The sequence below is a fragment of the Lotus japonicus genome, chromosome 4 (genome assembly GCF_012489685.1).
Source record: "Lotus japonicus ecotype B-129 chromosome 4, LjGifu_v1.2".
Taxonomy (NCBI): domain Eukaryota; kingdom Viridiplantae; phylum Streptophyta; class Magnoliopsida; order Fabales; family Fabaceae; genus Lotus; species Lotus japonicus.
In genome coordinates, this window is record NC_080044.1 from 83,094,986 (window position 1) to 83,117,920 (window position 22,935).

Consider the following 22,935-nt stretch of genomic DNA (forward strand, 5'->3'; position numbering starts at 1 on the left):
CTGAATGTGTAGTTTTTTTTTTTGTCAGAACTGAATGTGTAGATTGAATGACAATTCTCTTTGGTATTTTTGTGTTTTTGGTCATGTTTTTTAAATCCAAACTCCTTCTTGGTTTTTTTTATTTGGACAGGTTTTTGGTATTCTCTTTCAACCTAACAAGTTGAATTGTTTGGGCTTTCCAAAAACATTGTTTTGGGCTTGAAAACTATATTATTTATTGATGGGCCAAAGTGCATGAGCTGAACCCATCTACTGCTAGTATTAAGCAGTAAGCACTATTTCCTTAAAAAAAGGGTTAATCCTCTAATTGGTCCCTGTGGTTGTGTGGCCGTCTGAAATTAGTCCCTCCCGTAAAATCTAAGTCCTCGTGTTTGGAAAGTGTGTGGAAATTAGTCCCTCCGGCGAGGACCTGCTACACACACTTTTTCAAACACGAGGACTTAGATTTTACGGGAGGGACTAATTTCAGACAGCCACACAACCACAGGGACCAATTAGAGGATTAACCCTTAAAAAAATCGATGAATTACAAAACATTTCTTTAAAATTTGTAACAGGCTATTTCATCTAATCATTTAATACTAGAAAAATTATTTGTGCACTACTAATAAGTTGATTTACTTGTTAATCCCAAGTGCACAAAAGATATAATAAAGCACGGGTAATGGAGAAAACATGCTATGATATGAAATGAAGCAACATAATCATCAAGTAACGAATAAAAATACACAAAGATTAAAATATAACCATGAAGATGTAGAGTGGGAACAGGGTAGGGACGATGATGAGTAAAAGTAAAGAAAAGAGAGTAATAAAAACTGCTATATAAATATTGAAGAAGAAAGTATAGGGAAAAATAATACACTTAAGTGATGCCAAAAAGAAAGGCATCATCAATGAGCTTTCTTCTTTTGCTTTGCTGATGACACGCATTCCATCTAGAAGTAGCAACACTTATAGTCCCTTTTAAACCTTTACCTTTACTTTTTTAGATAAAATTGAGTAGCATCTAAATGATGACATTTTGGCAGTAATCACACTCATCGACCAAACCAACAGATTGTCCTTTGTCACTGGGACTAGCTTTTAAACATGAACTCTCTTTGTTTGTTAATTGTTACATTGAGGAGCTTCAATCTCCTAATATAAACTCTATTGTTTGGGAAATAGTGTAATGCAAATACTAAACAATTACATAAAAAAATGCAATTCTTTTGATACACATTTCAGTGTCTTGATGCCAAACCACTAGTTTGCATATGCTCAAATCATATTGCCAATGTTTCATACAAAAACAAGTGATCATTGTTGCTATTATGATTTCCAAACAAAGAATTGTACATAATGTCAATATCCACATAATAGTGAGAGTTAGAGATTTTTACCACTTATGTGGGTTTTTTTTATGTGTAAGAAAAGTATTCATCGGAAGTAATTTTATTAGAGATGAGAACATTCACATTATCATGGAGCTAATTCTTATATGAAATTTTTTTTATCCACAAAACTCGAATATGAGATTTAACTTAAAGAGAATTAAACATGTACCACTTAGACCAACATACCACTCATTCACATAAAGCTTATTTTCTGGTGCATCACATAGATGTTGATACTTGGACAAATAAAAGAAGTGCACATAACATGTGCATTGAAGACTATATAAGGAGCTACTGTAATCTTATTAGAGCTCACTAGTAATCATACTTCATATACTATAATTGTTATGTTTAAGCATCATAGTTTCACAAATTATAGTGAAAGGGGGTAAATTACCTGGCACCCACAGCTAGCTAGTGAATTTCAGGTCTAGAGAATTAATCATATCTTTCATGATTTAATGAAGTGATTAGGGAGTACAGTTCAGCATTATTAACTGGAATCATCGTGTGACTCCTATATATAATGAAAAGATGACAAAATAATTTTGTCAAACAATTACTGATCGTAGGCCACTAACTACACTAAACAGTATTGGCTAATCCTTTATTGGGTGATCCAAATTGAAACAGTAATGTATAGTTTAATTTGAATAACATTTCTAAGCAAGAAGTTACTGTAAGCTGTAAAAGAAAAAGGTTGAATGTCCTTTGCGTTCAAATTCCAAATGTGAGGTGCAGGACTAAAAAGAGATGCTTTTATTGCATCTATAAGCCAATCAACCACATGGAAATAGAAAGCTGAGCCTAAAACTAATAACAAAAATTACTTATAGAGAGCAATTTATTTCATTTTTTTTTTTGGGTACAACGGAATTTATTTCATCTTTCTAATACCTCTCTTACCAATTTTTTGTTTTTGTTTCCCATAACTAAAGACGTGGTCCAGAATCAGGTCTAGGGGAAACCGTACAGGACCATTTTTACTTGTCCTTTATGCTTTTGTTCTTTACTCCTATGAAATTTCATTTTCTGATATAGGCGCTTGCTGTGGTACCTTACTTCAGGTCAAGGTATGATACCCTAAATGAGTTAGTATAGTAATAAAGACTCATATATCACATGAGTCAACAATTTTATTTTCCCAATAATCTACCTTAAAGATAAATGACGTCGATTAGATAGGTGTTAAGCCTCTCTCGTGATTCCTGTCAAAAAAAAAAAGCCTTTCTCGTGATTGAAATCATATCGCTCAGACCCAATGCTAGGGTCGAGATTCACTGCAACCTCTGCAAGGTCGTGGTGAACGTCAACAAAGGTCGTTGGGGAACAATTGAGTTGCCCAATGAATGAGAGTACTATTGAGACTAGAATTATAACATTAATAATTATAAATTCAATTACAACATATCATTAGTCTACTAAATCACCTAATGTGGGTATCACACCCACAAAAAAGTGTGGGCACCACATAATTTACATCATTGTTTAGTGTACATTTGTAGTGAGCAAATTAATTATTGTTATCAGCGGTTGATACCCTGGGCTCATTAAAAAAAAATTATTTAAACTGTGGTTGAATATTTGTTGTCACTATAAGTGAACACAACTCTTGTGGATTGAAATGAAAGTGTCTATTTACGTTGCACTTGACTATTATATAGAAGTGCTGCATTTTATGAATTTCACACCTTTTGAAAGCTTTTCATAGTTATTTAAGTATTTTAAACTAAAAATTTGGTAACAAATTATTTTCTTTCAAAGAGCAGACCATGATATGGGTCAAGGGTCATTTTATTGGAACTAACATGGATCATGTTTTAAGACAGGGGGATTTAGTGTGATACACTCATCAAAGGTAAGGAAAACACATAAGAAAGTAGCTGTAATATCACATGTCTTCTGCTCAAAGAATGAAGATATATCACAGGGCACCACGTTTTAGTTTACTTTCTGTAAAATACTAGTAATAATTCGTTTTTATTATGCAATTCAGTGCATTTTCTGGCTGGTGCATAGAGGTATTCTTGAGACAGGTCAACAAATCACATATTTAATTTTAATGGAACTTTTCAGAGACACCAAAATTCAATAGATGTTAATGAAGGTGCTTATATATCTATCTTAATTAGCTCGAATAATTAATAATTCTTTTCACTGAAATTTTCTTGGTGGAAGTTTTTTTTTATAAGCAATATATATTATATTGAAGTGAAGTACAAGGGGTACTTCAACCCAATACAAACAAGAAAAGAGGAGGAAAGAAAAAAGTAGTAAAGTTACATGGTAACATCAAAGAACCTACTACTAGTAGAAACCCACCACCCACCCCTCCATGGAGACAGATTAAAGAACCATGCCTCATTAAAACCTTACCAGGAAAAACCCCCTTGGGAAAACCTGGAGAAGGAAAAAGAGTACATGAATTCAAAAATCAAAAGGAAGTCTCTACAGAGGACTAAACAAAAGACAAGAGAACTAGCTAAAAAACCACAGCCCAGACGAAATCCTTCAAATCAGAGCAGCAAATAGAAGACCAGCTACTTTGTTCCTATAAACTGCCTGGAAGTAAACAATGTTTCCAGCACATGTGTTTGACCTTGAGAGTTGAGACCATACAGAAAAGAATTGAATACTGGTCTGATTTGCATGTTCTTACAGTTACAGCAACCATGCTTTACAAGGAGGACATTCCTTGGACCAAAGTTTAAGACTCCTCCCATAATCACAACTGTATTTTTGTCTGTTAGTAAGCGAAGTGAATCATGCTATAATGCTATAGTCAGAAGAATACAACCTATGGTTTTGGACATTACAATTACTGTGTGGGGTGTGGGAATCTTTTGACTGTCACAAGAATAATTTTTACACCTTTTTATTTACATTTTTTAATGTAAGATAGTTTGAAACACCAGTATCCTTCACTGATGCACGCGGGTAAGACTACTAAGGAGAAATAATTTTTTAATACAACTGCATTCGTCGGACTCAAACTAGTAGAGTCTTCATAAACTAATATAGTTACATATCAATTGATTCAACATACATGTTACTGTCAAGTAGTCTGACTTTGTGTTATGTATATATAGTATGTTTGATTTCACTTGTATTTGCTCAAAAGTAAGGACTTGTAACTTCTAAAATAAGTGATTTTAAAGCATTTCATTGTGTAACCAAATTGGCTAGTACAATGAGAAAGACATTTTGTAACCAAATTGGCTATGTAAATTATGCTATCTTGATGCCAATTTCAAATTGAGGCCTCAAAGCAGCCCCACTACTAAAGTCCAAGGACAACAGAGAGGGGAAAGAATTTTTAACTTTGCTTTTGATATGTAGCAACAGTTTAGCTTGAAAAGCACAAAAAGAAGCAAAAGCCAGAGCCTGAGGCTTGTGATTGAATAGCATATGCCCACAATTCCTGCCAAGACAAGGGAGAGCCCACCTAACAACCCTAGAATAAAAGGACACCCCACAAATTCAAATCCATTATTTCAAACAATAATAATCAATCCAAAAAAATATCTACTAGATGTAACTTAGTTGACAACGCTAATTGAGTGTGTAGAAATAACACTAGAATTTGATTAGTATGCTCCGGGAATGATAAAAAATCTTAATTGTGGTTAAATACCAAATATGAAATAGTCGGCATTCGAAGTGTGTCTGTATACTAGGTGCTTTAATAGGAAAAAAAATCAAAGAAAACATATTCCCTGCAAAATCCAACTTCCCTTCCTCTCTTCTCAGCTCTCAAAACTCTCTCTCTCTCTCTCTCTGAAGTGTGAAGTGAACAATGCCTTTTGTGACAACAGAGACAACAAAAACAGTAGCAGAACACATCAAATGGAGAAGACCCAGAGACCAATTCAGGCATCATCATCATCATCACCACCACCCCATTTCAGAAACAGATCCAAACCCACAAATCCAATCCACTCGCTGCAAGTCCACCATTTCCGCTCTGCTCCTCTCCACTTTCTCCAATGAAACCACCACCACCACCCCACAAGCTGCCACCAGTGCCCGGAGCAGGAAGAAGAGCAACTTTTCTGCAGCAGCCTTCAGAGGGTTGGGCTGCACCGCTGGCGCGTCCCAGCAGGTGTCGGTGCCGGCGGCGATTCGCGCCTCCGCGGATTGGCAAGGGAAGAAAGGCAGAAAGAAGAAGCACAAGAGGAACAGCAGCAACAAGAATTGCCATGGTGGGATGGTAGATGGTTCTTCTGCTACTTGTGTGGATTTTCAAGATGTTTGGTGTGGTCCTGGAATTGGATTCTCAGGGGATGCTGTTGCTGCCTCTGTTGATTGTGTTGTGTCTAGAAAGAATGTCTCTGCAAGGGGGAAGATTGATGTGGAGAAGATAGCACAGAGAGAGGTATTCTGATTCCTGTTACATTGTTACTTATCATTGTTCTTTTTCTTACTCACTTGTTCTTTTGGGAATGTTTGATTTGGTACCTTAATCCTTTGAAATGTTTATATTAGCCTTCTATTTTCTCTACTCCATTTAGTGTTGTCTTTGATGAATGTCGCCACTCAGAAAATGATTGCATGTTTCCTCCTACAAATCACTTTCTCTGGAATTTGAGCTTTGTGCTATGTGTATGTGTGTAGTTCATCTTCTATGTTGATTTTCTTATTAGGTAGTGACAATATGTTTTTTCACTTTTTTCTATTGATGCTCTTTTGGAGTAATAGTATTTTTATCCACACTCTAAAGTCCTAGGTAGTATATTTAAATTCCATAAAATACATACAAGACAGCATTTTAGAAAAGAAAAATTTATGGATGGGCCTTAACTCTTTGACCGTTTTCATTTTGGCTATGTTTTTTTAGTTTAATTTGTCAGTGCACGCATGTGTTTTCTGATCATCTTATTCTTATCCCTCAAAACAAGTCATTAAATATTCCTAACTTTTGAAAACATACTAGTGGTGCATTGTTCTTGAATTCTGTTTCCTGATCTTTAGCGGTTTGGAGTTTGTTTTTTCAGGTAGGTGTTGTAGTGTATAGGGCATTTTGTTTATGTTTTGGTTGGGTTGTTTTATAGTATTCCCTTTTGCTAGAGATGATGGCTCTTTTGATTGTGGGTAGGCTTTTGAGCTTCCTTGTTCCCTTTGCTGTTTTAGAGGAGGGTGTGTTGCTATCTCCTTTTTTCTTGAGAAGGTTTTCTCTTGGTTTACTATCAATATCAATAGAATCTTTTACTTTCTTAAGAAAATAAAAAAATAAAAGGTCGACAAGATTTAGGTAAATAGGTCATATATTCATTTCTAAATAGAGTATTATCATGTATACGAACATATTTTTTTTTTAAACAAACTCCAAATAAAATTAATGAAAGCCGGCAGGCACAAAGGCTATTACATCATGTAGACCAATATGTTTAAATGTATAAATAAGTCAATAAAATATAACTTAAAATAATATAATACAAATCTAATGCACCAAAAATAATAATCATAAATGAATTTATATTAATTGTATTTATATAAATGGGCCGAGAAAGCTTAAAAGACTTTCTAAATGGTAGCCTAGTTTTTTTAACAATTTTTTTAATTTTTTTTTAACAAAAATTGGCTTTTAGAAAAATGTAATGAGAATTGTATATTAATGGATTACATTGAAAAATGTAATGACAAATGAAAACCATTCGTTAATGATAAATATTTTTTAAGTTACAGAAGAAGATTATTTTGCTTAAACAAACTATTAAGTATTAACAATATACTGAAAAAAAAAAGTTGAAACTATAATTTGATGACATGGATGCTTTTTAATAAAGAAAAATAAAAAGTTAACTAATTACACATCTTGCATTCAATTGCATTTAAAAAGTATATTGCCCAAGATGTATATAACAGCACATGCTTATGTCAATTCAATTCACATGAAATCTCGAAAGGACATTATTCACCAAACCATATCAATTACTACTATAATAAAGCACAACACGCAAAATTTAGTTTTATCTAATTACCTATATGGAAACTTTGCTGTGCTGTGCATATAGCATAATCAGCTATCTTTTGGACAGCTAAGGTTATCATTCAGAGAAATGCAGAAAGATGCACAACCAGATGCAAGTAGGGTTAAGAATTCTTTGTGAGTTCTCGATGATACCATATCACTGCAATCACCTAATGTACTGAACCAAAACCTCCCTTCCCTATCTTATTTGTAGGACTAAAACCTTCAATGGGAATTTGCAATTCTTTGTAATGACATTCTGAACTATCTGTGCAGCATATACATTAGCTTGATTTAAACAAAACATTGTGAACAGGTTTCAGATATTTCTGCTAATAAAAACACTGCACATGACATACAATCAAATGGTATTATTAGACTAAGTCTAATTTATAGAAATACCAATAATGATCAAGTCTTAGAACAACTAAATTGAAGACATTGATGCAGATACATTATTTCCATAAGTGTAAACTACTACTGGCTTCTCAATTATGGAAAGTATCACCTATTTTGAGCACATATCCCTAAAATTTGGGTTGAAATTTGTACAAAATCGAGGGATGAAGGGAAAGAATAATCAAACAGCTGGGTGAATCCTGGAAACGCTTCTAATACCGCCCTAGCTAGCTACAGAATGGATGGTTTCCGGGCCACGGTTTGAAGTAAGCCCGAGGTCTCGCATGAGTAGGCGGCGATAGGCCCCTGTGAACTTGACATCCCTATAAATACTCACACACACGCTTGTGTGCCTATTGAAAAAAAAACACACACACAAAAGCTTGTGCTGCTACAAATATATATATTTGCAGATGTTGTTTTCTTGGTTCTTTGTTTGCTGGGGTCGATCTAAGGACCAGTCAATTGTAAGTTGAGAGTTGAGTTATTTGCTTGAATTTCGCCTCCTTATCCTTAGTGTTTCATTTCATCATCATTATGGTTTCAAATGCCTTAACATGATTATGATTATCAATGCTATGCTAACAACCCCTGCTTCATGTTGGCAGCGTTCATATTCTTGTCGACATTCTGTCGTCACCTTCCCGGACAGTGCTGATGAAAACGTTTTCACGCCACCCTTTGAAGAACCTGAAACATACTATGTAAGAGATTCTGAGGTAGGTTCAAGGCTTCAAGCTCTTATATATCCTTTCATATATTCTCGTTTACCCACCGATAATTGCAGATTTAGTATGAATTCATTCATGATTTAATATTTGAATGTTATTCATAAAAACTCAGCAAAATCTGATTTTTTTTCTTTCATATCAAAAGATTTTAGTCGTCCTTCACATTGATTGAGATTCTTGAATAAACATGATCCACACAAGTTGAGTCGAATAGGCACCTGAGATATCATATGATTAAGTGCTATGTGTTTTGTGACTGTTTGGTAAAAGATCTATATTTATATTTGAATCGTTGCATTCTTTTTCAATGTCTATAATTATGTAAAAAACAAGGTAAGACTTCATACAATAGACCAAATGATCGGACCCTTCCTGATCCCCGCGCTGGCAGGAGCTTTGTGCCCGGGGCTGCCCTTATCTGATTATTAGGTGTATAGTGAGTGCATGAAAGTAGAAGCATTTTGTTATATCCAATCAAGTCCTTGATTATATCTTATTGTAGTCAAGAGCTAATATTGCATATTTTGATTGTTGCTTGCACTTTGAAGATTATAATGCTTCAAGGAAGTATAGTACGATTAAATTCACAAGACCGTCATAGAGACTTGAGACTTGATGTTGACAACATGTCGTATGAGGTGAATTCTTTCGCTTCTAAAGCGTTATACCATTTTTCTTTTGTAATAAATACACCCCTATTGATATACTTTCCATGCATACATATCTATGATTCATGTTTGTCTAAATTTTTGTTTTGTTTTTTATAGCAATTACTTGAGCTCAGTGAGAGGATTGGGTATGTCAGCACCGGACTGAAAGAAGAAGAGATGCGGAAGAACATAAGGAAGCTTCAGATTTCGGATGATGCGTCTCAAGTAGACAAAAATTGCACCATTTGTCAGGTAAATTTTTAAAAGCTTGAACTAAATTTCTGGTTTAGAAATTCCATCATATTGCTTCTTTTCACATTGTATATTCAAATGCAGTTAGCTTTTCATGACATGTTTAGACGAAGAATGTGATTTATCTTGCTTGAATGCAGGAAGAGTATGAAGTAGAAGAGGAAATTGGGAGACTTAACTGTGGTCACAGCTATCACTATCAGTGCATACAGCAATGGGTTGAACAGAAAAATTTCTGTCCGGTCTGCAAACGACTAGTTGCTGCTAGGCACTAGTTGGACAAGTCCTAATGTTTATTTTGTTTTCTTGAACTTATGGTATTATTCTCATCCTTTAAGTGGTGTATAGTTTTTCATATCCCATATCAGCAAGAATTGTCATTGTTTTCTTTCATCATCATTTCATCTATCAAAACATAGCCTCCTCTGGGAGAAGGAGGAGGCAATATATTGGTGAAGGTTTCTTAAGTGGGATGTGACCTTTGCATTTTTTTCCACATGATATATGTGTCTTGTCTTGAATCAAGGTGTTTATATTTTGGATCTTGTGGAAATAGATTATGTTGCTCTATCCGACTCTCTTAACATATATCACACGTGTTATGGGAAAATTAGTTCGCAAAGTAAAATGAATCGTGTTATAGATACTCTAAAATTGATGTAAAAAAACGTGATTTCTCAGTAAAATGAATTGCTTTATTGTAAAATGCACTAATAATGCAGCTTTACACCAAAATTGTCTTAATGGGATATTGCATTATCCTATCAAATCAATGGACTAGTTGTATTCTTCAACTCGATCATCATCTCCCTGTTCCTGACAAAACCTTTGAATAAGTCAAGAAAATATATGAACATGGAAAATTAGAAATAATGTCTCACTGGGTCTAATATCACAAAATCAACTTTCAAATGAAAAAAATAGAGAATCACAAAACTAGAGGTGCGCCACATATGTTATATATGACTAATGTTTTGTCTCTCAGTTTTTATGTGAGAGAACTGCATGTTACATTCAAAATCATGGGACTGACTTATAACATGTTTGGATCAACTTTTCTTTCCTCAATCAAATTTGGAATCCATAAGCTACCCACAAAAGCTTCTCTTCAGAATTGATTTTGGCATTAGAATCAATCAGTAGAAAGATTTTCAAACATGCATTTAACTTTTTCAACAAAACACATTTCTTTAGTTCTAAACATTGTCATCAAGAAAGCAAAAATGTTATTTATCATCACCCTCTTATCCTGCTATCTTCCAAGAGCATAAGAGATCTTCGTGTCTAATGGTGTTGTTGGCTAAGAATAAAAACTTACAATTGAGATCTGTAGCAAGCAGGAACTTATTTGAATCGCCAAGCTAACATCCCTACTCTTTAGCAATTTCTCCACTTTTTATTGATTGTCTAACAAGAGAAAATATGTGTTTTGCAATCTCAGCTGAAGCTTTGGGGTTCGCCGCTTTGAGAGCCCTCTCAGACATTTCTTCCATCTTCTTCTTGTCCCCTACCATGCATTTCAAAAGTCCATATCATGAAAGAAGGAATGGAAAAGATATGAAATAAGAAATACATGTTGCTTCTTCATGATACATGACATTCATTTGGTATTTACAGTTCCAAAACCTGAATCTTTTAACAGACAATGAAGATGAAGACAAACATACTGAAAATCCCTTCAATTGCAATGGCTAGTGTGCATGAGTCGAGATCCTCCTCAGTTATCACTGTCACACCAGCTAAGTCTGCCAGCAAGGAAGCATTTCTGAATTGATTTCCCTCAGATAAATGTGGCGATGGTATCTGCAAATAATAATTGAAAAAGCAATTTAGAAATGAAGAGAAGAGAGAGAAGTAATGAATGTGATATATTATATTGATCATTTTGATATGATAAGAAGAGAGAGATACAGAGAAAATTGGAGTATCTGTGAAGTGTCTAACTGTCTGGATGTCTAAGTATTATTACTGATACACAACACTCTTTGGATGCAGATAATAATTTGTAAATCTATCCATAAACTATAGTTGACTGAGTTATTAACACAGTACATAAATTATCTGTCTTTGCTGTATTTTAAGAAACTTATTTCATGTACTTTTATGGCGGCTATTCCACTTAATTAGCTGAATTATTACATTTACTTTTTGCCTAATAATATGTTTCTATAGTTCTAAACATAAAAGAAAAACAGAAGGAATGCAGTGAACATCTAAACACAATATGTTACTACCAGGATAGAAGGTTTCCCAGTTGCCAATATTTCATAGCAAGTCATTGCACCCGCTCTAGATACAATCAAGTCTGCAGCAGCATATGCCAAATCCATACAGTGCATGAACCTTCATAACAAGGAGATATGTCAATGAAATTCAAAAGGATTACAAGAGCTTCAGAAATGACTTATATACACAATATGTTCATTGCTGAAGAGTGTGCTACAAAACTGCAACTAACTTTTAGTGAATTTAGGGAGTACATAGTAATATGTGGATGGAAATAACAGTTTATAGCTCAAAATTGGTTAACAGAAAAAAGTTCCTAGATAAAGCATCCGTTTTCTAAATAGTTTAAGAATAATAATTCGTTCGCACTTTAATTCCACTCACACAAGAGCGAGATAAGAAGAGAAGAGAGATAGATGAGTAATATGATAGGTGATGTATTGGAATATTAGAATAGATATTATGTTTTGTAAAAGTTAGTTCTGTAACTTCTGTTAGTTTCCTTTAGGTAAGTAGTGAGTTATAACTGATGACAGTTATTACAGATAATGGGAAGCACCATTCCAGATACATCGTATGAACTCAATTCTTTCTTTTTAATCAATGAGAGACTTTTGCCTTTCATCTTCATTTCTCTGATTCAATTCCAATATAATGTGATAGAAAATGCAGATAAACATATGTAGCAAAAGTTAGTGTAAATGAAATGAAAGAGAAATCAGAAAGTTGGTGTGAATTTATCATTAATCATAGTTTTTTGGTTTATGGGTTGAATAACATCGAATATTTGAGCTCATCAATATGCATCATTATCAAACTCAGAAGTGACTATTCACCAAAATGAAAGGACAATTAGATACTCCTAGAGCCTTTTTATACTGAATTGGGGTCGCTTACTTGATCAAATAATGCTATTGGGCTCTATCTAAAATCAAATTATTGAAAACAGTTCTGTCAATAAATATTTAAACTAAACAATATCGAATTCAACATTATAAGACTAGAAATCAAGTCAAAGAACAACGAGGACCATGATGTATTATTCAGATATTTAACCTAATTTGAGGATTGAATGATAACATGCGTTAGCGCTTAGTTGGAGACTAAAAGTGAACATAACTCATCTTATGGATTGAGATGAATGTGGTTTCAGGTTAACTCAACTGGTATCCAAATGAGTTTTTTTACTCCAAAATCTCAACACAATCTTTCACGATATATGAATATAGTTCTTTGATGAATAGAAAGTTCAAAAGCATCTCCACACAGTTCCACTTGCTAACAAACATACTAGTTTTAGATGAATCACCACACTTCATTTACTTTCTCAAAAGGTGAATATATTCCATTGAAGAACTAACAACAAACTAAGATATCTTAAAATATGAAGAATCCAACACATGCTTACTATGAAGTTAAGACTTGTAGCTTCTAGACAAAAGTGATTCTAGAACAATTCTCAGTAGAACAAAAAATGCTAGAAAACATTCAAACAATGTAGGATGGAACAAGAAGCACTTACGGTGTCAAGTACAAGCGTGGATGATTTTTAACTAGGCTGTCCATTTCATCATACGTTTCAACCCCAGTTTGCCATATAAGGTACAAGCCATTGTTCTGTCTCAGCATCTGATGATACAAATTCAGCATAGCTATGTTTACAGCATTAGCACCTAAAGAACCACCAAGAACTAACAAAACCTTGTCCTTCTCGGAATCACTCGATTCCCCATAACCAGGGAAAAAATGAGACCTTGCAGCCGCCTTCGAAACCGGGTTTCTGAGAGACAACCTCACCGGGTTTCCACACACCACGCACTTGTTTCTGGGGAAGCTATCAACGGTTGAGTTGAAAGCAACAAAGATTTTATGAGCAAACAGGGCAAGAACAGAGTTTACGAAACCAGGGGCAGAGTTTGGTTCATGAATCACAACCATGATGTTGTTGATTTTCGCGGCGAGGCAAACGGGGAAAGAGACATAGCCACCGGTTCCAACAACAATGTGAGGTTTGAAATCTCGGAGGTGGCGTGAGCATTGGATCAGGGATTTTACAAAACGGCAAGGGGAAGAACAGAGTTGAAACAGAGTGATGGATGAAACAGGGGAGAAACAGAGTGAGAGAACAGGGGCAAAGTTGTACCCTGCAGAGGTGACTGCAGTGCTCTCAATGCTGTTGGGGCTGCCAACAAAGAGAAACTCGCACGCGGGGTTTGATGTTTTGAGCTCTTCCGCGATGGCCACCGCGGGGTACACATTGCTGCCAGTACCGCCGCCCGCAAAGACTACTCGGAGGTTGTGGTCATTGTCGTTAGAAGACAAGCTGCTGCATGAGAGTTGAAGGCTCCTTCTGTTATAGTGCAAAAGAGAGTTCAGAAGAGAGGGGACAAAATTGTAAGGGGGAAAGAAACAGAGACTTGCCTGGGTGAGGTGGGAAAAAGTGGTAGTAGCCATTAAGGTAGTTTGAAGCTGAAGATCAAGATGATGCATCTTGGAAGTGGAAGAGGACATCATTCTCTGTTCTGTCTTCAACAAATCAACAAATAAGCTCTTTTGTTTTATTTTTCTGATACAAGTCTACATGTGTCTGTTGTGTACTAAGAAAAACATGGTTTACCAAGTTTTAGAGCATATGGACCATATTGCAAAAAGACATAAATGTCAGTTGTAAAAACATATTCATGAGTTGACCAATTTTTAACATGTTCACAATACATAAATAATCCATAAAAGGTAATATTGTTTGAGTCGGAACATTCACCTTCTCTTAGTGAAATTTTTGCTTAGATGATTGGAACCAACTAGTCATTAGTCAACAAACAAGCACTTAGTTATACATATCGTTTAAAATGTGGTGGCGGCTGATACTGAAGTGAAAGCTATCTACCCAGTTATTGTCCGATCTATTTTTCTTGAGTTGAAGATAGGGTTGTTGTTTAGTACATGTTTGTATGTGTCAGATTGATTACCTAGCACATGTTTGTTTCATTAGTTAATCTGATTAATGCTTAGTTTGCTTACACCTGTCAGTCATATGCACATGGAAATTCAAGATTTCAAAGTGAAAGTGAAAAACTGTGTGCTGGGGCGAGAGAGGTTTTTGTATGTGGTTAAGTGGACATATTAAATGTGTGTATTAAACTAATCAACATTAGTCACAGACACAAATCTTTTATAGGTGGAGTAATGATGTATCAATTGATTGTTAACATGGCAGAACTGTGTAAACTACACTGTGAAATTCTCCTAGGCCAGCTTAGATGTTGACATGTTGTTATTACTATACACTCATATCGTTAAACATAACTTGGTTTGGTATTCAAACACCTCTTTGCTCCCTCTGCTATGTTGCAGACAATTATGTGTCCAATTATATAACCAAATTTAAGATATAGATGGAACGTTTATGAGCATTTCAAAAGTTTCAATAATTAGATCCCACATCAGCTGTTAGAATAATACGCGTTTTCATGAGGCTTTTTCCCTCTTTCGACAAAATCAATGTCGTCATGTTAACATATAAAAATAACATCACAGGCGATGTGGGACTAACTAGGGAAATTATTATTAACTAAGCGACGTGGGACTAATAGGCAATGTCGTCATCATAATTAAATTATTTTCAATATTCTATCTAAACATAATGTGTCATTTATTTTTTTAAACTTTGGAAAAACATTAAAATTACCGACATAAAATAGCATTTGTTACTTCAGGTAAATTATGAGAATTATCTTTTAAGTATTAATCACTTTTTTGTCAATACATTGGCCCAATTCAGAAATTTAGGCCGAATTATAAACAAAACTTTGAAACTAAGAATTGTAGGGCTTTAACCCTCAGGGAGCCCTTCCAGAAATTCTCGAAGGCCAAGGGTGAACCCAGGCCTAAGAGGGGGTTTGGAAATAGTTTTCAACCAGCAATAGACGCGCCTCGGTTAGTACCTCATAAGCTGCGTCATTGCCCCAAGCGCAAAGATGCTTATTACAGCTTCTTTACTTCTTATTTATATATGTTCCACTGCTTCTACACTTTACACACAGCCGATGTGGGACATAAATCTCAATTAAGTAGTGGTTCTAACTAATCACTGAAATTAAACAGACTAAAAATATATGTATAACCATTACAATCCCGGTGTTGAATGCTAGTATAGCATGAATTTCTTCTTTTGAGAATCTGATTTATCATCATAGCTTGGATGAATGGTTTGGGAATTCAATCTGAAGTTTTACATGATAAATTGTAGGTACCCCCTTTGATTGCTTAAAAACAGCTTTACCATGAGCAAACGCAAAAGAACCTGCTCCTCCTACAACCTTGTATTTTTCTTTGTCCTTGTGAGCCACTTTCATGGCCTGCATACTCAAGCTAACTGAATGTTCTGGAGTGTTAGAGCTGAGATATAGAACATTGAATGAGATTGCTCCAAGCCTCGAACTGCTCCACGGGGCTTATGAATCCCTGTGCTTCCCCAACTACATGCATCAAATGGGGATTTCAAGATATTGGCTGAGAATTTGGGTTTTGTGCTCTCTATGGTGAGATGTTGTTGAACCCACCATGAGGAACAATCAATTAAAAGGTATAGAACTGCAAACAGTTACCTAAACCATCTATAACTTACTAAAGCTCAAGCAAAGAGAAAGTTCACTTTTACTATTCATTTGGGAGAGCAAATCCCAACCATCCATTTTTTCAATCCTACGGTCTACTCTATTTCCATGTTCAACACTGTTCAGTTGAGATTGCATTTTATTATTCTTTTCTTTGCACTACTCGTGGGCCATGTTATTGAAATATCATATTGGGCCTCTTTATGAAGTTGTATGCATGTCAAGCATTTAGCTCTAATTAATGAAGTATTGTATTAAGGTGTTTGTTAAAATGATTTTTTTTTACTGTTACCTATTGTTTTATTGTTACAATGTGAAATTCATGTAGGAATTTAAAAAACTAAGTACTCTCTGTTCCTATTTATAATAACCAAATAAAAAGTGCACTTAGTCCTTTTTATAAGAACTAAATTAGAGTTTGTGAAGAATTAATTATTTTTAGACAAAAATACTCTTATTTAATTAAATTTCTCTCTCTTTCCACTTGCTATAGCATTAATGATGCATATAAATTAAGAATAATGGGTGGAGGGTAACTTTGGAAAGTTCATATAAATTGAGAACAAATTTAATCCAATTATCTAAATTAACTAAATTTCTTAAAAGGTGTGAAGTGGTTGCTTGGTTCTTATATTAAAGAACGAAGGGAGTAGCTGTTAAAAGTATCTTTAGGGAGTCCTAAGATTTTAATAAAGATTTTATAAGACATAACTGTTAAAAGTATCTTTAGGGAGTCCCAAGATTTTAATAAAGATTTTATAAGACATCTAAAGAGATTCAAGTGACATAAATAAATTGATAAAATTTTAGTACACTTTTAATTATTCTTTTTCATACATACGGTTAATTATATTTTAAAAAAAAATTGATTTAAATTGAATGCTTAGATTAATAGTTTATTTTAATTTATTGCGTACAGTGAAATTTGATTTTAATTTTGCTTTGATTAAATTTTATCTCTTTTAATTATTTCTTTTTAACACATACAATTTGTACACGTAATTAGAACGGACAAATTATGGAGCATACTCCCCGTGCATCGCGCGGGTCGGGCTCAATCCTAGTTATAAACAAACACATAGTGTTAGAGTTCCTGTTACATATGCCTTAGGTCAAAATCATTTATTCCTTGCTTCAAATTAATTTTCAGAAAGGACACCTGGAGATAACAGCTTAATGTTGTTCATTTAAATAAATGATTGAGCATAATTTCAATGAGGATTGGTTTAAATTAAAATAGAGTTCCTAGACAAACAATTGATACAAAGAACACAAAATCAACCAAAGTAATTCCTATTAAGACTCAAAATGCAAAACAGTACCTATGATTTGCATCTACTCCCCAAAAACTACACTGCTGAAACAGTCATAGAGGATAACGCTTGAGAGAAGTCCTGAAACAATAAACTACGGCACTTCACTAGAATTTGATAAAAGAATATGCAAATAACTTTTATTTAATTTCCTATTTGTTTTTGTAAATGAGGATTATATTGTCATTATTGTATATATTTACCTTCCTAGTTTAGGTTGCACAAATTAGGAATTATCATTATGTGATATAATTATATTGTATTATATATTTTGATGAATGAAAGGAGAAAGGCATCAAGCCAGAAATCATTTTGACATGGTATCAGAGCTTACCAAAGTTGTTGAGCCGGCCCTAAAATTTTTTTTCTCGTTTTCCTTTGTTGTCCATCGTTGCTTGATCCTTGCCGGCGATTCCAGTTCGCCACCGTCTCCGTTTCTGTTCACGATTACAGTTTGTATTCCAGTTCGTCTGTGCCGTTCCGATTGCCACTGTTTCAGTTCGTGCTTCTCCGTGCACGACTTCGATCCCCTTGTTCTTTGTTTTTGGGCTTCTGTGACAGGTTTTGTGCTGTCCTATTTGTTTGCCTTCCTTTTTTTGCAATGACGAAAGAGAACATCAGTGTTCGTTTTACCGGAAAGAACTATTCTGCGTGGGAATTTCAGTTCCGTTTTTTTGTGCAAGGGAAAGAGTTATGGGGTCATGTGGATGGGAATACCGTGACTCCGAAAGATAAAGATGAAAAAGCCAAATGGGACAAACATGATGCGCAAGTTGCTACTTGGATCTTGGGTTCGATTGATCCTCTCATGATCAATCAATTGCGCTCCTTCAAAACTGCTAATGGTATGTGGGAGTACCTGAAGCGTGTATACAATGAGAACAATGATGCCAGACGCTTTCAGTTGGAACTTGACATAGCCAAATATTGTCAGGGAAATCTCTCGGTTCGCGATTACTATTCTGGATTTCTGAACTTATGGGATGAGCATTCTGCTCTCATCCATGCTGATGTTTCTGGCGATACTCTCACTGCTGTGCAAAAGATCTATGAGGTTGGTAAGAAGGATCAACTCCTTATGAAGCTCCGTCCTGAGTTTGAAGTTGTGCGTGCTTCTCTACTTAATCGTTCTCCGCCTCCTTCTCTGGATACTTGTCTTGGAGAATTACTTCGGGAGGAAACACGGCTCTTAACTATTGGGGCAATGTCACACGATCAGAATTTTTCTCCTGAGGCGGTTGCCTTTTCTGCTCAACAGAGAGGGGGAGGTAGGGATCATAAACAAGTCAAATGTTACACTTGCAAGCAGTTCAGTCATATTGCTCGTAATTGCCCTATAAAATCTTGCAACTATTGTAAGCAACGGGGTCATGTCATTGCAGAATGTCCTATTCGTCCACCACGGCGACAGGCCCAGGCTTTTCATGCTGCTGCTCCTCCAGCAGGTGCGGACCCTCCTGCAGTTGGTGTCTTGACTCCGGAGAGTGTGCAACAAATGGTACTCTCTGCTCTTTCTGCCTTGGGTATTCAGGGTAAGTCTACTATTCTTTCTAAACCTTGGTTGGTTGATTCTGGTGCTTCCAATCACATGACTGGTTCCTCTAAACATTTGCGTAATGTTCATCCTTATCTTGGCACACAAAGCATTCAGCTTGCAGATGGTAACATGATTCCTATTTCATCTATTGGTGACATTAGTCCCTCATTTCGGGATGTATTTGTGTCTCCTGGACTTGCATCCAATTTAATTTCGGTTGGTCAATTGGTGGATAATAACTGTAATGTTAATTTCTCTCGTGTTGGATGTTGTGTGCAGGATCAGGCATCGGGGAAGGTGATCGCGAGGGGCCCTAAAGTGGGCAGATTGTTTCCACTCCAGTTTTCCTTTTCTAATTCCTTGTCTTTTGCTTGTAATGCTATTCCGAATAAATCTGAGGACTGGCATAGAAAGTTAGGCCATCCAAACTCTATGGTTTTGTCTCATTTATTGAAACATGGTCTGTTGGGCAATAAAATTGTTCTTTCTGGTTTTTCTTGTTCCTCGTGCAAATCGGCTAAAAGCAAGACTTTACCTTTTTCATCTCATGGTCATCGTGCTACTAAATGTTTTGATCTTATTCATAGTGATGTTTGGGGTGTGTCTCATGTTTTATCTCATGCTCAATATAAATACTTTGTGACATTTATTGATGATTATAGCCGATTCACTTGGGTCTATTTTCTTCGTTCTAAAGCTGAAGTTTTCTCTCACTTTAAGCTGTTTGAGGCCTATGTTGAAAATCAGTTCCAGACTCGTATTAAAATCTTGCGTAGTGACTCTGGCGGAGAGTATACGCCTCAACAAAATGGCGTTGCCGAGCGAAAAAACCGCCACCTCCTTGATGTTACTAGAACATTACTTCTTGCAGCCTCTGTTCCCCCTAAGTTCTGGGTTGAAGCTTTGTCCACAGCTGTCCATTTGATCAATCGTCTTCCATCTCAGGTTTTGGATCTTGATTCCCCTTTCTTTCGTCTATTTACTGTTCATCCTAGTTATGATGTTCTTCATCCTTTTGGGTGTGTCTGTTTTGTTCATTTGCCACCTACTGAACGACACAAGCTTGGGGCCCAATCTGTTCAATGTGCTTTTATGGGATATAGTGCCACTCAAAAGGGGTTTCTATGTTATGATCCTTCTGCTGATCGAATACACATTTCTCGCAATGTGGTTTTCTTTGATCACCAATATTTTTTCCCATATTTTGTTTCTGGGTCTAACCGGGGTGTCACTCTTCCTAGATTTGATCATGTTCCTCTATCTATAGAAAGTTTTAAACCTGGACAGGTATATGTGAGACGCCCGCCCAATTTGCCCCCTCCGGATGCTGATCATCTCCTTCCCGATGCTGATCCACCACCTCCTGTTGTTGATTCATCTGATGCTGAGTCACTAGATCCTGATGCTTCTTCTTCAGACTCAGCACCGACTGTCATACAACGATCTTTTCGTATGCACCGTGCACCTGATAGGTATGGATGGGAGCCTACTTCTCTAACTGCTACTTTATCTTGCACCTCTGTTCCTACATGTTATTCGCAGGCTACTAAGGACATGCGTTGGGTGAAAGCAATGCAAGAGGAACTTCAGGCACTTCAGGAGAATTTCACTTGGGATATTGTGACTTGCCCTCCCGGTATTAAACCTATTGGCTGCAAATGGGTGTATTCTGTGAAGCTGAATTCTGATGGGTCCCTCAATCGTTACAAAGCTCGGTTGGTGGCTTTAGGCAACAAACAGGAATATGGGGTCGACTATGATGAGACATTTGCACCTATGGCCAAGATGACTACTGTCCGCATTATTCTTTCTATTGCTGCATCCAGTGCTTGGTCTCTTCATCAAATGGATGTGAAAAATGCTTTTCTTCATGGTGACTTGGTCGAGGACATCTATATGACTCCGCCTCCAGGTTTATTTTCTTCTTCTACAGGTGTGTGCAAACTCAAGCGTTCTCTCTATGGTTTGAAACAGGCTCCTCGGGCATGGTTTGAGAAAATTCGATCTACTCTCATTGGTTTCTCCTTCACACAGAGTCAATATGACTCTTCTTTGTTCATTCATCGAACGTCTACCGGCATAGTTCTTCTCCTAATTTATGTTGATGACATAGTTATTACAGGCTCTGACCAGGCGTCCATCCAGCAACTTAAACAACAACTTCAGGCTTCTTTTCATATGAAAGATCTTGGTTGCCTCTATTTCTTGGGCCTTGAGGTTCATTCTAATTCCCAAGGTATCTTTCTAAATCAGCATAAGTATACTGAGGATTTAATTTCTATGGCTGGACTTCAGACTGCAGTTCCTGTAGATACTCCTCTCGAGGTAAATGTCAAATATCAGCGTGATGAGGGTAATCTCCTCTCTGATCCTCTAGTATATCGCCAGTTGGTGGGGAGTCTTAATTACTTGACCATTACTCGTCCTGACATTTCTTTTGCTGTGCAACAAGTCAGTCAGTTCATGCATGCTCCTCGACATCTTCACTTGGCTGCTGTTCGTCGCATCATTCGCTACTTACGAGGCACTTCTCAACGAGGTATTTTCTTTCCTGCTCATACGTCACTGAAATTGCTTGCTTATAGTGATGCTGATTATGCTGGTTGTCCTGATTCTCGACGATGTGTCACTGGTTGGTGCATGTTTCTAGGTCCTGCCCTGATTTCTTGGAAGAGTAAAAAGCAGGTTCGTGTTTCCAAGTCCTCTACGGAAGCTGAATATCGAGCTATGTCTACAGCTTGTTCAGAGATCATTTGGCTTCGTGGTTTGTTGGCTGAGTTGGGCCTTCCACAACATGAGGCTACCCCTCTTCATGCTGGCAACACTAGTGCTATTCAAATTGCTGCTAATCCCGTGTTTCATGTGTAAGATCAAGATTTGGTCATGTGGTACAACTCTATGTTTTGATGATAACAAGTATTTATTTGTGGATGAACAACTATGATACTCTAATGTTTGTCTTGAGTGTTTTGACAAATAGGTTCTGATTCTGACACCAGAAGATATATTCGTCAGAAGTTCTGAAGATCAGAAGATCTAAAGATCAGAGGATCTGAGGATCAGAGGATCTGAAGATCAGAAGATCTGAAGATCAGAGGATCAGAAGGATCAGAGGATCAGAAGATCTGAGGATCAGAAGCTCTGAAGGTCCAGAAGCTCTGAAGGTCCAGAAGCAGAAGTAACGAAGGTCAGAGGATCCAAGCTTCCCTCTGACTCTGATCACCAAGCTTCACAAGTTCCAACACGAAGCATTCCTCTGATCAGAAGTCATTGGTTAAAGGCAAATGTCTCTATCGAGAAGTACAAGAGCAGTGTACTATTCTGAAAAGCCTACCTACCAAGGTTCAGCCACAGCAGGTTCTGGAAGTTCCAGAAATGCCCTCCAACGGTCATATTCTCTCAACAGAAATATCCTTTGCACCTTGAACTATAAAAGGCTGAAGAAAAGAAGAAAGCAAGAGAAAAAGAGAGAAAAATCAAGAGCTGCAATACAAGAAAAGATTCAAGCCTCTACTTTCTTCATCTGTTCTTATTTAGTTTACACTCAGCTTATTTAGAAGCAAACCTTTGTAAACACCAACCTCAAACAGTTGTTTGATTTTCCTTAAGGGACCGGGTAGGTCAGTATCCTTAAGAAGACTAAGAGAGTGAATCTTAGTGGTGATTCCTTTAGGAGATCAAGGTTGATCGGATCCTAGAGAAGACTAAGAGAGTGAATCTTAGTGTGAGCTAAGTCAGTGTATTGTTAGTCACTTGTAGGTTTCAAGTGCAGTTGTAACAATTATCTGATTAGTGGATTGCCTTCATTCTAAGAAGGAAGAAATCACCTTAACGGGTGGACTGGATTAGCTTGAGGGATTT

General features: G+C 36.2%; 2 protein-coding genes and 1 non-coding gene across 7 annotated transcripts; 1 reads left to right on the forward strand and 2 right to left on the reverse strand.

Annotated features, from left to right (window-relative positions):
* Positions 1-5,050: 5,050 nt before the first annotated feature.
* LOC130710607 (uncharacterized) lies at positions 5,051-9,952 on the forward strand. Of its 2 annotated transcripts, XM_057559939.1 has the most exons (5): positions 5,051-5,754; positions 8,358-8,468; positions 9,029-9,118; positions 9,248-9,382; positions 9,523-9,952. In XM_057559939.1, the coding sequence occupies exons 1-5, from the start codon at positions 5,176-5,178 to the stop codon at positions 9,655-9,657; spliced, it is 1,050 nt and encodes a 349-aa protein (XP_057415922.1). In that variant the 5' UTR covers positions 5,051-5,175; the 3' UTR covers positions 9,658-9,952. The 2 variants fall into 2 exon arrangements, with proteins under 2 accessions (XP_057415922.1, XP_057415923.1); XM_057559940.1 differs by lacking the exon at positions 9,029-9,118.
* Positions 9,953-10,055: 103 nt separating this feature from the next.
* On the reverse strand, positions 10,056-14,310 carry LOC130710606 (uncharacterized). 4 transcript variants are annotated; one of them, XR_009010397.1, is made up of 5 exons: positions 13,131-14,310; positions 11,617-11,725; positions 11,050-11,185; positions 10,701-10,889; positions 10,056-10,192 (listed from the first exon to the last, which is right to left on the reverse strand). XR_009010397.1 is itself a non-coding variant. In XM_057559938.1 (4 exons), the coding sequence occupies exons 1-4, from the start codon at positions 14,120-14,122 to the stop codon at positions 10,753-10,755; spliced, it is 1,374 nt and encodes a 457-aa protein (XP_057415921.1). In that variant the 5' UTR covers positions 14,123-14,310; the 3' UTR covers positions 10,592-10,752. The 4 variants fall into 4 exon arrangements, 1 of the variants encoding a protein (XP_057415921.1); XR_009010398.1 differs by having other exon boundaries at positions 10,056-10,208; XR_009010396.1 differs by having other exon boundaries at positions 10,056-10,198; positions 13,131-14,309.
* Positions 14,311-15,436: 1,126 nt separating this feature from the next.
* LOC130716311 (U4 spliceosomal RNA) lies at positions 15,437-15,587 on the reverse strand. Its single transcript, XR_009011930.1, has one exon. It is a non-coding gene; the product is annotated as a U4 spliceosomal RNA (small nuclear RNA).
* Between the last annotated feature and the right edge of the window lie 7,348 nt (positions 15,588-22,935).

What these genes read in the sequence shown, in the direction of transcription:
- LOC130710607 (XM_057559939.1), top strand. Translation starts at nt 5,176, where the DNA reads ATGCCTTTTGTGACAACAGAGACAACAAAAACAGTAGCAGAACACATC. An exon ending in TTGACAACATGTCGTATGAG is followed by an intron (nt 9,119 to 9,247) that starts GTGAATTCTTTC and finishes TGTTTTTTATAG; the next exon opens with CAATTACTTGAGCTCAGTGA. An exon ending in AAAATTGCACCATTTGTCAG is followed by an intron (nt 9,383 to 9,522) that starts GTAAATTTTTAA and finishes GCTTGAATGCAG; the next exon opens with GAAGAGTATGAAGTAGAAGA.
- LOC130710606 (XM_057559938.1), bottom strand. Translation starts at nt 14,122, where the DNA reads ATGATGTCCTCTTCCACTTCCAAGATGCATCATCTTGATCTTCAGCTT. An exon ending in CCACGCTTGTACTTGACACC is followed by an intron (nt 11,726 to 13,130) that starts GTAAGTGCTTCT and finishes CTTGTTATGAAG; the next exon opens with GTTCATGCACTGTATGGATT. An exon ending in CTGGGAAACCTTCTATCCTG is followed by an intron (nt 11,186 to 11,616) that starts GTAGTAACATAT and finishes TATTATTTGCAG; the next exon opens with ATACCATCGCCACATTTATC.